Source organism: Gymnoscopelus braueri (genome assembly GCF_963280865.1).
Source record: "Gymnoscopelus braueri genome assembly, chromosome: 4".
Classification (NCBI taxonomy): domain Eukaryota; kingdom Metazoa; phylum Chordata; class Actinopteri; order Myctophiformes; family Myctophidae; genus Gymnoscopelus; species Gymnoscopelus braueri.
The window spans coordinates 13,558,971-13,576,505 of NC_137605.1; the positions used below are offsets into that span (position 1 = coordinate 13,558,971).

Sequence of the window (17,535 nt, forward strand, 5' to 3'; positions counted from 1 at the left end):
TTGGTTTCTCTTTTGCTGCAGGAGCTCATAGATGGGTTTTGCCACTCTGGAGAAATCTTGAACATAGGAACGATAGTAGCTCAAGAATCCAGCTATCCTCCGAACATCTCCAATAGTGGCTGGTGTTTCATTCTTCAGGGCATACACCGCCTCCAAGTCTTTAGGATCGATGCGGATGCCCTCGGCTGAAACCAACCGTCCAACATATCTCACTTCAGGTTTAAACAGGTCACATTTTGTGGGCCTGAGTTTCACTCCGTGACTCTGCAGAGCTCTAAGGACTTTCCTCAGTCCATCAACGTGGTCCTCGAATGTCTTGGCATAGCACAGTATGTCATCTAAATAGGGGATACAACACTCATCTCGCAGGGGGGCGAGCATTTCTTCCATACTACGTTGAATCGCAGCAGGGGCGTTGGTCAAACCAAAGGGTATCCGCACCCACTCGAACAGACCCCAGGGGGTGATGAAGGCAGTCAAGTGGCGTGACCCCTCAGCAATGAACCCCTGGTGGTACGCCTTCCCCTGATCTAGAATGGAGAACCAACTGTACCCACCCAAGGTGTCTGTGAGGTCTTGGATTCTCTGTAAGGGGTGGCGATCTGTGACTGTGCGCTGGTTTAGGAGACGGTAATCGATACAGAGTCTGAGTGTGCCATCTTTCTTACGCACGCAGATGACAGGTGCTGAGTAAGGGGACTTAGACTTCACGACCCACCCTCTGGCAAGAAGATCCTCAATATACTCCTTTACCTCCTTGTACAGGGGTTTGGGGATAGAGGCATAGGATTTCTGAACAGGGTTATTGTCATTGAGTGTGATAGACATTTCTAAACTTGTTATACACCCCATGTCATTGTCATCTCGTGAGAATGCTGCTGACTCCTCTCTTAACAGTTCCTTTGCAACTTTCTGCTGTTCTTCACTTAAGTGACTTACATCAACTGGTGGGTCCCACCGCTCTGCCACACTACCCCCCTTGTCCTGCTGAGTCTTTGGGACTTCCTGACTGCTACTGGACTTCAGGCCTCCCTCGTCAGTTTGTACTATTTTAACTACTGGCTCAATGCTTCCTAGCACTGTTCTACAGGACAGGGTCACCTCATGCTTAGTGTGGTTACCAATGGGGACTCTCACATAGGGGACTTTTGCCTGACTGATTGCTACAAGGCTGTCGCCAACATCCAGCTGTTGTAACTGTGGATTGTTCTCAGTGGGTTCAAAGAGCACAAATGTGTTAGACGTGTCAAAGGGGAATGGAACTCTACACTTCACATGTCTGACCTGACCTGCTGGAATGACTACATCATGCAGTCCCACTCTCAACACACTTCGACTGACTTTGTCCCCGTTGGTGAATTTGGTCTGAACAAAGCTGACTAGTGCACTGGCTTTGTCATCTTGGAGGTTCATTGCACCCCGCAGGAGGCTCACAAGGGTGGGTATGAGGTCAGCACCACCCTCTGGTCCCAATATCAGCTGCTCTATCACATTGAAACCAATTAGGGGGCAGTCCATGGGCACACTACTAACCAGGAAGGGCACTTGTATTGTCAGACTGGGGTCACTGTTGTCTGGGAGACTAACCATCACTCCCACCCAGCCGTCATACGGCAACGGTTCCCCATTGACAGCCATCACACTGAGAGGCTGTCGTCCTATTAGTTCAGCCAATGGACTAGCACTTTGTGATCAGGAAGGTAGGTCTTTACCCACTGACGATCGAGGAGACTCACTTGGGCACCTGTGTCAAATAAACAGTCCATTGCATAGCCATTTATATAGCACTTGATGTTACATTTCCTTCCCACTAACTGGGCCACTCTTTCACGGATTTCAGTCTCTTTGTTCATGGGTGAGGGGGTCACAAAGTTGGTTTTAACATGGGCTTGATTTTCTCGTGGCCGCTCTGCCTCTGTGGAGCATTGCTGTTCACTGCTGCTTAGGGCATGGGCGTCAGCAGAGGAATGACTAGTATTTTTGGTCTGCCCCCTTTTAAGACATCCTAGTGCCCTGTGACCTGCTTCCCCACATGCGAAACAATGGTTGCATGATGAGCTTAAGCCTTTCTCAATACACTTAGGACATCCGTATGGCCTTGCTGTTGGTCTGGGCTTTGGCTTTGTATGGGCACACTGACAGGGTTGTTCTGGGGTCTTAACAGCTGTGAGAGACTCAACCAATTTAGTGAGAGCATCAACTTTGGCATTCAATTCTTCCATCACATTATTTTTACGCTTTGCCTTGTTTTCAGGTTGTTTTTCAGTGTCATTATTCTCGAGTTGAGCACTGTGAGCATGCGTTACTTTTTGGCGAGGGCCATGTCCCAGTCTTCGCTGTCTCTCATTCTCTTCACTGCATACTTTGTTCACCCGTCTTATCAGTGACTCATCTGACACAGTGTAATCAGACAAAAGGGGTTTGAGTTCAGTGCGGATATCACTGTACTTGGGGAGAAGGCCCTGATGAACTGTACGTAAGAAAACAGTCTGGACTGTGCGAGGTTCATATTCAATGTCCATGTTACCCTGTCTGGATGCAAACATGACTTTCTGCTTCAGTCCTATCATCCTGTACAGAAATTGTTGGGGACTTTCCTGCTCAAATTGTTTAGTGCTCATCAACTCCTGAAATAACTCACTTCCACTCTTTTCACTCAAGTGTGAACGCATGAAGCTCTTGAGCTCACTAAGGGTTAAATCATCCTTGTTAATAAGCATGTCCTTAAACTGTCCTGGCTTGACAATGCGTAGAACACCCTGGATGATCTCACTCTATGGATGCTTTCCTTTCTGCCCCCCATCGATCTGCTTACAGAGCTCATGGTAGCTGATGTCTGACGTGCTGTCCCCCACCTGATCCCCATGGATTTTGAATTCTCTGCGTTGCAGGAATGATAAGTCTCTAAGGGAAACCATACTGTCAGGCCGGCTGTGTGATGGGTCTGTGGTAGAATGGTCCTGAGCTATAATCCCTGCACTGAGATCTGATGGTGGTGAAACAGTGGAGGTAGGTGTGTGTTGGGCTGGTGTGGTCCTACATTCAGCTAATTTCTTGCCCAAAGCCTCATAATTAGCCATTAACGTTTGATACTCAACTGCCTGTGGATCAGCAGGCTCAGTAGGAGATGTGTCAGCTACCTTACCCCCCGTACCCGGACTAATTATTTTAGCAGGTGTAGGTAGTGTGTAACGAAGAGCAATGATCTCATTAACAACATCCCTTAAAGACAACAAATGTGAAAGACCCTGATCCTCAGATTCAAGCAGTGTTTTACAATTCAAGTAAGTACAGATATAATCAAAACAACTCTCCTCATCACCCTTAGTTACCCTTGCAGAGTCGACATCTGGTACTGGTGTGATGTTCTCAACGACCTCGAAGAGTTCCTCTGATGTCAGCTTGTGAAGCCGTTTCTTTATCTCCCATGTCAGTTCTTTCCTTTCGTTGCCTGACATGTTTCTCTCATTCAGCAGCGTTTCAAAGTCTAGTGGTCTTCGTCCGGCTGCTCCGGCACGTTTCACAGTTCGCTATCTTCGTCCAGCTGCACTGGCACGTTTCGCAATTCGCAATCTTCGTCTAGCTGCGCTGACACGATACACAGTTCGCAATCTTCGTCCAGCTGCGCTGACACGATACACAGTTTGTAGTCTTCCTTTGGCAACGTTTCACAGTCACAGTTCAGTACTGTTGGGCGAGCTGTGCTGCAGTCCTCCAGCTGGGGTCCCTCTCACACGCAGTGGTCCCGATGCTGCCTCAGTCGCACGTCTGCCGCTCCAGCATGCTGGTCCTGTGATGTTGGTCAAGCTGTGCTGCACTCCTCCAGCTAGGGTCCCTCTCACACACAGTGGTCCCGTAGCTGCCTCAGTTGCACACCCGTCACTCCACCACGCCGGCGCTGTGATGTCTGCCCTGGGTTTGTAGGTTAGATCAGCATCCCCTCAGGTCTGATGCCGATCCCGGACGAGCCCCCAAAATTCTGTTACAGGCCTCAGGAATGAGTTACCCGTTAGCAGAAGATGTGTCCTGTTTTGTACAGGGAATATATATAGACAAGAGACGTTAGGTTGTTCTTCAAAGCAGGCTGTAGTCTGTCTGATTTATTCACAGAATCATATATTCACGTCTTTTCTCTTTTTCTCTCTTTAAATTCAATCATCTCTCATATTCTCAATAATCACATATTCATCAATTCACATTTCACAATTTACCATAAACTGTTACTGGTAGAATACCATTGCTACATATTGGTCTATTTTATGTTGTCACATTTCACCAATAATACTGCTTACACAATACAATATGTGCTCTGGAAGTCACATTCTTCTTAATACTGCTTTAACCAGTCTCTGTAGGTTACTTATAGTACTGCTAGTACTGTAGTAGCTCCATAAAGAACCTCTCACTCCGCTATACAGCTCCGAGATGAGGTTCTATGTCGTTACCTTCCAGAATCGGGTGGACGTCCGCACATGTTTCCCATTGTAGCCAAACCGGGAGCAGTACTGGCAGCGGACGTAGGGGGGTTTTCCGGGTTGAATGGGAAACATGGCCACAGGCTGACTAAATAAGCGATTTAAACGGGTAGTTTCGCTCCGTTCCTAAAATTGTATGCGCCGAACCAAACTTTAAACATCCGTGCGGCTTGGAATCTACCATTAGTTTTGGGATACGACGTATACAAAAGGGTAAACAGCGGAGCCTTGGCGGACGTCCACCCGATTCTGGAAGGTAACGACATAGAACCTCATCTCGGAGCTGTATAGCGGAGTGAGAGGTTCTTTATGGAGCTAGTACTGTAGTACTGTTTTTAAACCTTGTATTGTTTAGTTTTCACAGTCTTACTGCATACAGAACGTTGTTATAAAGAACACACATAAACAATTAATCAAAATACTTGTTCCCAAAAATATCACAAAACCTTCCATAAACATTTGCAATATTACACCAAACACTAGTAAACTGTGGAGTTAAGGCACTTATGTCAGGGAGCTGCCGTTTTTACATAGAAAATAAACAAGGCCACCATTTTAGAATCAGTCATTCATTCAATGCACTTTTCCCATGTCTTAAACTTAACCAAAACACAATATCTCTGGATCAGTCTTTGACCAAACAAAAGAAGAAAGGCTTATGAGTCCTTTGAAATAAGTTGTGATGCTTTTGCACATGTTACTAACCTGTTTTGTACAGGGAATATATATAGACAAGAGACGTTAGGTTGTTCTTCAAAGCAGGCTGTAGTCTGTCTGAAGAACGGAAGCCTCAGAGGTCCATAATATCACACAAACCATGGCTCACCCTAGGGCGATACTCCCCCTGGTGGCGTGACTAAGTAACTACTATTACTATTAGTTGAACACAAAACACATATGGATTTGGCCTCTTACAATGCAAATACACAAAATGAAATAAATAACATCACAATTGTGCACATACACTTGTGGGTGTCACACTACTTTTATCTACAGCACTGGTTCCCAAACCTTTTAGCTCAAGACCCAAAAGAGAAATTATGTGTTTGCCCAGGACCCAAACTAGGGACAATAGTAGCTTCTTTCACCATTTTTATTTATGGATTTATTTTATTCATGAAATATCTTTGAAATATGTTGGAATTCATTTAATTGATGAAAGGTTGTGATTTTTTTGTTTTATTTTAATTTTTTTAATATTTTGCAAAACCAAGACACAAAAAAGGAGATATTTACTGTCACCATAACAATTAGGTCCAGAGTCCTACCAACTGCCTGGGAAACGGTGATCTACAGCAGTGGTTCTCAAACTTTTTCATGTCAAGGACCCCCAAAATGATATGTATTTGGCCGCGGACCCCCATCTCTAAATATATGGTTCCAGGGACCATATATTTCTTTTCAAAAATAGCAGATCTACAAGCTCAGCTATGAACTTGTAGATCTGCTATTTTTGAAAAGCCAAAGTATAACATATGGATAAAGGGGTTCAAATGATTGTGACGCTTTATTAACACATTTTGCTGGGGACCCCCTAGTCCCCCCCCCCCCCCCCCCAACGACCCCTGGGGGTCCCCGGATCCCACTTTGAGAACCAATGATCTACAGTAAATTTAAAAAAAAATAGTACTTTATTCCCGCACTGCCACCCAGGAGAGTGTCAGCTCCTTCCAGCTGCCTCCACAGGTGTTGTCCTTCACTACAGGCCAGGACTCACAGCTGCAGAAGAAGCCTTCAGACCAGCTGGATGGAGTGAGTCCATCCATCAATGCAATCTGCTGTAATTACAGGCCCGGTGTGTGAGTGTGAGGGCCATGGGGGATCGGTGGCCTGGGGGAGATGGGGATACGATGTTGGAAAGAAACGGGTCATTTATTTCCCAATAAAGCCCCGTTTGGTTTGCCGTGCACACACACTGCCACAAACGTGTGTGTGCTCGCTCAAAATTACTAGTATTACAGGGCTTTTCAAAAGGGCAAATGATGCAAACAGCATCTACCATGATACTACCAGGGCAACAGATGAGTGCTGTTTATAGTGGTGGTACATTTACTGTACTTAAGTAAATTGTTTGTGTATATGTACTTTACTTGAGTATTTGGGATACTTTTATGACTTTCACTCCACTACATTTCAAAGACAAATATTGTACTATTACTATTGTGATTGTACTGTGGTTCTCAAAGTGGGGTCCGGGGAATTAGCTAAATTAGTTAATACTAGACCATAGTGAGGTCTAGGAAGTGAGGTGCGCAGGCAAAAGTAGTTGCAAACGTGGGGTTATTGCACGTCCCGTCCCGTAGGACCCCCCCTCCTCTCGCGTGTCCCGTTGCGGCCCCCCCACCGGAGCCGTCCCCCGTCGCCAACACACACGCAACCCGTCGCGAGCACACGCACACACCCTCATGCGGCCAGAGCTGTCCCCCGTCGCGAACACACATACGCGGCCGTCGCGCGAACACAAATAATGTACATTTTGACACGTGCCTCCCGAACGTGCATACACGGCCGCGGAGGCGAGTGTTCTGTGTGTGCAACAGTGTAACGCTGTGGGGCTGTAGATGCGACGCATGCGCACACACAGAGCCAGCGTGTGCGCGCACACACACACACACACACACACACACACACACACACACACACACACGGGCAACAGTGTGTCGCGGCTGGATTGGATGCGACGCATGCGCAGTTTGATCGGGCACAGACGAAGACACGACCCAAGACAGACAGACAGAGGTTAGTCAAATTATAGGAGGATTATAGGAGGATAGGAGGATAGCATCACTATACTGTACGTTGAACCACTTTAACCCTATTTTATACTTCAGCTATTCGAAACAGCCGATCTACAAGGTCACAAGCTTGTAGCTCTGCTATTGTCAAGACTTGATAAACCAAGAAAAATGTTGAGCCATTTCGAATAATTTTGGAAAGGTTTAACACAAATCTTCTCTTATGGAGTCTCTCTACAAAACCTGCAGCCTGCAGCCAAATACTACATTTCGGTTTTACAAATTTGCATTTTTGTTTGTGCAGTACAACAGAACAGCTTGCAAAGCATAGCGCACTGCCAACATGCTTCGCCCACAGTTTTCCACCTCCAAAGACACTTAGGGGGTCCTTGGGGGGGGGGGGCTTTTTTTAAAAGCTTGAAATAAAATTGTGGAATAAAAATTTGGAATTTATTTATTTCTCTTATGGGGGTCATTGACATCAGAACCACTGATCCAGATTACAGCATGCAACGAAATTATATTGGAATAAACGGAATCATGTGGAACAGCATCCATCAAAGGTGATGTCAGACTGATGTCACGTGGCCAGCCTGCGTGACGTCACTCATCCATGACATAATGTATGACATACACAGCTCTAAATTTGGGCAAGGTTACAACATCCCCAATTCCCCATTGACTTGCATTACAAGGTTACATCCCCAACTGACTTACATTACAAAATGAACGTGCAATATTTTCAAATATATTATGTTTGTCCTGATGAAGGTCTAAGGACTGGACCGTCGTTCTATAATAACGATTTATGCACGTTCTAAACCGTGTGCAGGGCCTTTCTCATTGTGCTCTGGGACTCTCCTTTTGTCCCTATACGCACCTGTCGTCAACATTAGGTGTGCATCGGCCTTTCTTCCAAAAAGTTTAATGTGAAAATAAATAGTGCGCAAAACATCTGGCACTGATCGGTCCAGCAGTTTGCGAGATTAGCTCCCCACACACACACACACACAGCAAGACTCCAGCAGATCCACAGATCCACGCTGTATAAATAATTCACAAAGCAGGCGAGGGATATTCAAGGGCCTGTGTCACTTGGCTGGCCTGGCAGTCTGCCACACTGGGACGCTTTCCTTTGATGGACTGTTTTTCCTTTAGGTTTGGATTACTACCCTCCTTCATTACATGTGGAGATTTGTTCCCTATAGGAGGACTAGCCTACTTTGCTATGTTGGTTTACCATTCACCAAAAGTAAATGTGAAAATAAAAATCCACCTCTCTTTTATGATTAGTGTAATATGTATAACTCCAATTTCTCTTTTGAACTGTTTCGCTCCAATGTTTTTCTTGTCCTTGCTGAGCTCCCTCTCTAACCCGCCCCCCACACCCACACACCCACCCCTTGTGATGTGACAATAACGTGATTCTGATTCCAGGGCCATGAATAGTCTAATCTAAATGTGAACTTTGTCATTTACCGGGGTTTCAGACAACAGCGCATTATTTAAATATATATATCATTTTCCACACACAAAACAAAAAGGTTGTGGCCTGACTCACTCAAGAGAGCTTGATGAAACACAACCTGCCATCAAAGGGGGGCCGGACGTATACGAGAAGAAAAGCAGGCACGGAATTATGGATGTTGTGACAGATTTATGCAAGGCTCGCTAGTGGGCCAATTTGCTGTGATTAATTCCGTTCTCTCCTTCATTAGAGTGAGTGTGCCGGAGGCAGAGCATGCCACTCATCGTCCCAGGTGCTTGACAGACCCTCTCTCTCTCTCTCTCTCTCGGGACTCTCTTCTTCAGTGATGAGCTTTGGGCGGTGGGGGATTAAACCCAACCTGCAGGTGTAATGAAAAACCTGCTTGTACTTTCCTGTGCTTGAAAGGAATTAATCACCTGGTTCGTGCGCGTGCGTGTGTGCGTGCGTGTGTGTGGAGGGGGGGGGGGGGGGGGGGGAGTTGAGATGTTTCATTTCAAACTGTCTTTTTTTTTTGTTCATCCCTGGGTAATGGGTATCCAGTGTAGTAGAGGACCTGGCTAAGGCTAAGATATGTATGCACTTAATTTATGAGAGAATATCTCAACTGTTTTTGGCTAATATGACCCCAGGGAACAACTTAGGAACTATGAGAAATTCTCTATCCGGGGCGAAATACCCGAAAATGACCACGCCCTTTTTAAAATGACCACACTTCCAACATGGCACTATCTTCTAAACCGTTGGAGCAACAGATTTTCTGAGGTGCTCAAAATGTTCAGAATACTCATGTTTGGGAAACCCGTGCCTGAGCCAGCAACCCTACAGGTCATCATAGTGGCCAAATCCAATATGGCCGCTACCTGAAAAAGGTTTTGTCTATAACTTTTGAACCAGATGAGCTATGAATGCAAACTTGGTGTCTAAATCATGTTTTTTGACAATTAGAAACATCTGAAATCGGAACGCTTATCTTTATGACTGGGTGTGGCTGGACCTCTATTTTGCATATTTCAAAGATGGGACTATCTGACAATTAGTTTTACTTTTTTACATTTTTGCAAACTTGGTGTCTATGTTATACTTTTTGAGCATTAAAAACACATTAGAATGCTCATATTATTGATTGAAGCCATCTAGAGCACTCTGATTTGCTTATTACAAATATGGCCTATATCAAAAATGTAAACATAAAGTTTCATCCAGATTTGAGTGTAGAGTTGTTGGAATGAGTTAAGATCAAACTGAAGAAAAGAAACAACCTGTGTACAGATGTTGAAACAATAGAATATGAGTTGAACCCAAATTATACAGCAACAGCCAGTACAGTATATGCAGAGCAATGCTCAGTATAAATTGAATAATATCATACTAGTCAAAGGTGTATAGAATTTTAACAATATTATGTTTATATTAGAATCACAGATTTTTTTTGTTCTAATCATACAACTTCTATATCGAGGTGCAACGGACTCCAGCTTCGCATAATTTGCTTTATGTCCACTACATGACTTTGGAAGCCACGGTGGAGGAGGATGGTGCAAGCTTTACTGGCATCTGCAAGATGGGTCCAGTAAGGTTCCCAAGTCTTAGTCATGGAGTCCCAATACCAGCCCAACGTACTTAAATCTGGGATGTAATGGCCTTTTGACATGCTGAATGTATGTATCAGTTCTGTTGCTGTTGTAACACCAAGACAATTATGTACAATGTACAATAATACAGATTGTTCAAATTCTATACATCCTATGATAGGATTACATTTATGCTGTGCATTGTTGCACATACTGCACTAGCTGTATAATTAGGAATGAGTTCTACTCTAAATCATTCTATTGTTTCAATAAAATTACATCTGGAAGATACATTGGTTGTTTCATAACATAGTGGCCATATATGTGATATGCACATTAGAGTCCTCTAGATAGATTAAATCATTAAGATAAGCATTCCAACATGTTTCTAATGGTCAAAAAACATGATTTAGACACCAAGTTTGCATTTGTAGCTCATCTGGTTCAAACATAGCCAAAACCTTTTTTCTGGTGGCGGCCATATTGGATTTGGCCACTATGATGATCCTGAAGGCTCATCATAGTGGCTCGGGCAGATGGCTCGGGCATCCTTGCTACATCATCAGAGCATGCCCTGGGTTATATCTGGGACACATTTGGTGCTTTTAGATTGATTCACGCAAAAATATTCTTATGGCCCTGGACTGTAATAAGTTGACAGTTTTTAGCCGTTTGTTTTAGCTGTTCTGTAATAAAATATAAAATTTGACATTTTACACTTTTCTATTTTTCACTAACCATATATAGTGAACATTTTGAGCACCTCAGAAAATCTGTAGCTCCAACGGTTTAAAAGATAGAGCCATGTTTGAAGTGGCGGTCATTTTAAAAGGGGCGTGGTCATTTCCGAGTATTTCGCCCCGGATAGAGAATTTCTCATAGTTACTAAGTTGTTCCTTGGGGTCATATTAGCCAAGAACAGTTGAGATAATCTCTCCTAAATTAAGTGCATACATATCTTAGCCAGGTCCTAGACTAGTGGTGGGAAGTACCAGGAGAGGAGAGCAGGGAGACAAAATACAACCACCTCAATTGTTATATTGTAGTAACATACTCTACCATACAGATTGGACACAATTTTTTTTTTTTTCATTTAAATAAAGTTACATAGTGCTTTAAGTATATTCTGACTCCAATACTTTGGAACTTTTACTCAGGTACATTTTTAATACATAACTTTTACTTGCAGCAGAGCATTTCTATATTGCGGTATAGATAATTTAACTTAGTAAAACAAATCTGAGTACTTCTTCCACCAGTGTTCACAGGTGTAATGAATGAAACACCTGCTCAGTGGTTAAAAATGTACTCACGTGTTTTACTGTAAAAGTATCAATACTGCAATGTACTCGTAAAAGTCCGGAATTCAAAATGTACTGAGTAAAAGTACAAAGGTATTGGTATCAAAATGTACTTAAAGTACCAAAAGTAGAAAGTACTCATTATGCAGAATGTCCCATTTCAAGTTTTCAGATCTACAAGCTCACAATGTGTCGCATCGTGAGCTTGTAGATCTGATATTTTCAAATGGGCGAAATGTATATAGGGCTGAAGTGGGCAATGTATGTTTTGTAATAATAATCAAAATTGACAAAGTGACTAGTAACTAAAGTTGTCAAACAATTGTAGTGGAGTAAAAGTACAATATTTGCCTCTGAGATGTAGTGGAGTCGAAGTAAAAGTACTGAAAATACTCCAGTAAAGTAAAAAAAATACCTCAAAATTGTACTTCAGTACAGTACTTGAGTAAATGTACTTTACACCATAGCACCTGCTTGTATTTTCCATGCAGAAAGGAATCAATCACCTGATCACGTGGCATGATGAGATATTTCTTTTCAAAAGGTCTTTTCTTCCATCTCTGCGTAATCGGCATGAGAATACCGTGTTCCTTTTCACTCTCTGAAAAGGTCTGAAAAGGATTCTCATCTTGATCTTCGATAAGCTCTTGAAGACTTCAGAGGCAATTTCAGGAGCAGACTCCACTTTCAATACTTCCATTATCTGTGCCTTTTAATCAGAGGAACTTATCAAATAAATAATCAGCACCGTCCAAGGTTATTACGGCTTTGGATTTTTCATTAGTTTTTCGTTTCTGTATTCAATTTAGTTTGTATTAGTTTTTAAAGTGAGTTTGTTAGTTTAGTTTGTATTAGTTTTACTGTTAGTTTTTTATTGTAGAATTGTTGATCTGCATTCCATTATACTGTACAGTGACTGACTTGCCAGTCTCCAGGTTTTTTCCCGAATAGGTGGGACTCTCATATAATTAATGCAGAGATACTATCATTTTCTAACGTGTAGCACGTTGGCATAGACAGTAGGAGTCCACTAGCATGCATTTAGGTCTATGTGTTTCTGGTAGTATTATTGACCACTCATGTTGTATATTTGTGGCAAAAAAAAAGTGTTTGGCGAAAATGTCCACCACAAGCCGGCATGGTTACGACCCGCTGCATTCAGCCATCTCAGCAATGAACGATAATAAAGTTTGCATCTTTCCTGATGAAGATCTTGTGATCGAACCGTTGAGCATAGATACATAGGCAACGTGGAGCTGAGAACCAGTGTGTGGAATTTGAATAATAAGCTCTATTTGTATAGCACCTTTTAAGAACAATGGCACCGATTCAGAAAGCTGGTCGTAAATAAGGTGTAAATAAAGTTCCTAAAGGAAGGTGTATTTTCTGTAAGCTAAAACCGACGTGCAATTCACAAAAGGGGTGTGTAGGCTATATCCCTCAAACGTGCGGATCACAGGTGTATGTCATGGTGAATCTGTACGGCTGCAACACAAATATAACTAGAAAATGTGCACCTCGGAGCACAGGTCTCCGCCAGGCGAGGTGGTAAAAGAAAGTACTGTTCCTGATGAATCCTGTCCTACCTATTTATATTACACATTGTGATGTCACGTGAAGCTTGACCAATGTTAGCTGTGAGCGGACGGACACACACACGGACGGACAGAGGGTAAAACATACTCTTGCAAAGGGGGCATGCCCATGTATGGAGAAAACAGGTACAAAACATGTCCATGTATGGACGGAAGGGGGACAGACTTTTATGGCTGGGGCCTAAGGACAAAGGGGGCATGCCCATGTATGGAGAAAACAGGTACAAAGCCTCATGTAGGCCGACCCCTTGGGTCTGGCAACAAGAAATGCATTCAAAGCTAAGAGAGCTGGGAGTTGAAAGCAGCTTTATAAAAGGTGAGTTTTCGGAAGGGACTTAAAACGCGACACAGACACAAGCCGCGTCTCCTTGGGTAAGGCATTGAGCTCTGATCAGCGGTCATTAACATGCTGGTGCATGTGCTGGACATTTTTGTCAAAATTAGGGTCCATTTGGTAGTGGACTCCTAATATGTGGACTCCTAATATATGAACCCCTCCATTTTGGTTTGGCCCAATGACGTCAGCCATGACATCACCAAATCCTATTTAAGGGTAGAATTGCTGGGAGTTATGGTTAGTTTGAGGTAAGAACATCATGGCTTCAGAGTTGAAAGAGCAGGGCAACCAGGCCCTGAGTGCGGGGAACCTAGACCAGGCCATAAACTGCTACACTCAAGCTGTGGACCTCGACCCGTCCAGCCACGTCCTCTTCAGCAACCGCTCAGCCGCGTACGCCCGGAAAGCCGACTACGAGAACGCTCTCAAGGACGCCTGTCAGACCATCAAGATCAAACCTGACTGGGGCAAAGGTTACTCTCGGAAGGCAACAGCCCTGGAGTACCTGGGGAGGCTGGAGGATGCCAGAGTGACGTACCAAGATGGACTCGGACAAGAACCAAACAATCCGCAGCTGAAGGAGGGGCTGAAGAAGATCGAGGCTCGGCTAGCAGAGCCGAAAAAGAGGATGAACCCCTTCGACACACCGGACCTGTATGTGAAGCTGGAGGCTGACCCTCGAACACGGGAGCTGTTGTCGGATCCAAGCTACATGGATCTACTGGAGCAGCTCAGGAAGGACAAGCCGGCCGAGCTTGGCACCAAGCTGCAGGATCCCCGAGTGCTGACCACGCTGTCAGTGCTGCTGGGGATCAACCTGGACAGAGCAGAGGACAAGACCTTCCCGACGCCCCCCAAACCCAAAGACACTAAGCCACCACCGCCCCCTCCCAAGGAGGATCTGCCCGAGAACAAGAGCAAGGCGCTGATGGAAAAAGAGCTTGGGAACGCCGCGTACAAGAAGAAGGACTTCGACACAGCACTACAACACTATGAAGCGGCGATCAATCACGACCCGACCAACATGACGTACGTTTCGAATCAAGCGGCGGTGTACTTTGAGAAGGGTGAGATGGAGAAGTGCAGAGAGCTGTGTGAGAAGGCCATCGACGTGGGCAGAGAGAACCGAGAGGACTTCCGGGAGATCGCTAAAGCCCTGGCTAGAATCGGCAACTCTTACTTCAAGCAGGAGAGATACATGGAGGCGATTCAGTATTTTAACAAGAGTCTAACGGAGCATCGCACCCCAGCTGTTCTGAAGAAGTGTCAGCAGGCGGAGAAGATGGTGAAGGAACAGGTGAAACTGGCCTACGTCAACCCCGACCTGGCTCTGGAGGAGAAGAACAAGGGCAACGAAGCCTTCAAAAAAGGAGATTATCCCCTGGCCATAAAACATTACTCCGAGGCCATCAAGAGGAACCCAAACGACGCCAAGCCGTTTAGCAACAGAGCCGCCTGCTACACAAAACTGTTGGAGTTGCCGCACGCCTTGAAGGACTGCGAAGACTGCATCGCACTCGACCCCACCTTCATCAAAGGCTACATGCGCAAGGCAGGCGTCTTGGAAGTCATGAAAGAGTATTCCAAAGCTATGGACGCCTACCACAAGGCCCTGGAGCTCGACTCGTCCTCAAAGGAAGCCAAAGAAGGCATCCAGCGGTGTGTGATGAGCCAGGCGTCGAGGAACGACACCCCCGAGGAGGTGCAACGCAGGGCTGAGTCCAACCCGGAGGTGCAGCAGATCCTGAATGACCCGGCCATGCGTTTGATCCTGGACCAGATGCAGAAGGACCCTCAGGCAATCAAAGATCACTTAAAGAATCCAGCTATCGCTCAGAAGCTTCAAAAGCTAATGGACGTGGGACTGGTACAGTTTCGGAGATGAGGGGAAAGAAGACTGAAGGATAAAAGAAGAGAGTGGCACAAAAAGCCATTCACTTAATATACTGCACCTCCTTCTTCCTCTGGCTTCAAAGATGATACTGTCGCTTCGGACTTTGACCTGTGCGTTTGTTTCCATGTTTCCTAACCTTTTACATTTTAAGACTTGTCTTGTTGTGTCATCTACAACACTTGAAAATCACATATTCGCCCAAGAAAACAGTATTGATAGATCATCAACCAGCAGCACCCCTTTTCACATCTAGTGTAAAATCAACCACACAGTCAAAGTTCACTTCTCACAAGGCTTGGAAAAAGTAAAAATACATTAAAAAATGTTGTCTTGAACTAAAAAGAACAGAATCTGTGATTGGGTTCTAAATCATCGCTTAAAAATAAGAAAAAAAAAGGTCACAACTTGTTGCCGTTCATTGTTCTTATGGCCCACATAGTTCTCTTTTGAGGCTGTTGAACGTTATGTCACATGAAACACGCTTCAGGACCTCTGCTTCATGTTAGTCGCTCCTCAGGCTACAGCCTGCTTCTCAACGTCCATTTCATCAATGAAAATGTATCATTTTACAATGTAGATCATATCAACAAGGGGTCCGTGGCCTAATGCATAGCAAAGTGGCGGTTGGGAACCATTAGGTTAGGCTGTTGGAGCTTTTATGCAAAGCTCCAACAGCCACTCCGATATACTTTTTTTTTATGGGGGGCTTGCTGAAGAAGGCATTCTGAAACGTTGGGCGACGCGACGGATGTAACGAACGTAACGCGGCCATATATGGAGATTGTCAAGCTGTGAAACGGACTCAAAATCTCGGGTTGTCACAAACACGTGTCAAACGTAACATACCATATGTGGAGAGGTGGGCATCACAAAAGCGATATGCCCCACAACCCTGATATGCCCATATATGGGATTACATCTGCAATCTCCATATATGGGCATAAAAGGGACAAGGACAAAGAGATACAGAGATCTCCATATATGGCCATAAAGGGTAAACAGACACACAGACAGGTCATGGCACCAACGGCAACGGGTATTGCATAACCCACTTGAATTGGAGCAGCTTTTTCATGGTTATCACACATTTTGTTATTTTCACCATACGTACATGACAGGTGAAAAAATGACAACATTTAAAAAAGAGTTATCATAATGAAAATTTTTTACAAATGAAATCATTACGAAATTACATAACGGGATCTAATAACAGCATGGCCCTTATATTATTTATAACACATTTCATAACATCTTAAATTTGCTTGTCTTGTGTTTGCATGTCTCGTCTCCCTATTAATTTTTTTTGTTTGTTTTTTTTCGTAAATGAATGCCTTGATCATACAACAGCGTCACACAAAAGTATCCAAAATAGCTGATCCACAAGCTCGAAACGCGGTACGGAGCAATGCGCTTTGAGCTTGTAGATCTGCTTCTTTTGCTACTTTTAGATTTGAAACTTTGAAAAGTAACATTTTTGGACGTATGAGGTTTCCACCCAACAGAGACCTTATGCTCCGTGTCCATATCCATGTTGGGAAATGCTGACGAGGACCGGAAGGGCGAAAAAACACGCTTGTTTCTATTTGCCTGCTACTACCGGCACATTAAAGCCATATAAGAAAATATGATCAGAGTTGCGTATGTTTCCTTTGATGTTCATGTTAAGAATCTGTACCTGGCATTGACTGTTAGGCAGAGTGATTAGCTTTTGGAGTACATACATGATGTACATATTTGGTCATCACACACACAGCTTCTGGATAGACTTTTCATTGGACTCATGCAATTGTTCCAACATTAGGCTACTGTTCTGCCGTTCTCTGTGATAATAACTAAGCTCACAGCAATGCGCGTATATTTGCAATTTTCACTACTTTTCGTTTTCAAGTGAGTTTGCTAGTTTAGTTTGTAATAGTTATATTTATTGCAGTATTGTTGCAATTACATTCCATTATATACAGTGACTGACTTGCCAATCTCCAGAAAATATGTTGGGAGTTGCGTATGTTTCCTTTGATGTTAAGAATCTGCACCTGGCATTGACCGGTAGGCAGAGTGGTTAGCACGCACTCACACTTTCACACTCACCACACACACACACACACACACATACACACACACACAGTGAAACTCTAGAG

The 17,535-nt window shown here is 44.1% G+C and overlaps 1 protein-coding gene across 1 annotated transcript; it reads left to right on the plus strand.

Annotated features, from left to right (window-relative positions):
* Positions 1 to 13,762: 13,762 nt before the first annotated feature.
* On the plus strand, positions 13,763 to 15,388 carry LOC308083446 (stress-induced-phosphoprotein 1-like; the record flags this gene model as incomplete). Its single annotated transcript, XM_080425760.1, has 1 exon — positions 13,763 to 15,388. The coding sequence occupies one exon, from the start codon at positions 13,763 to 13,765 to the stop codon at positions 15,386 to 15,388; it is 1,626 nt and encodes a 541-aa protein (XP_080281886.1).
* Positions 15,389 to 17,535: the final 2,147 nt, after the last annotated feature.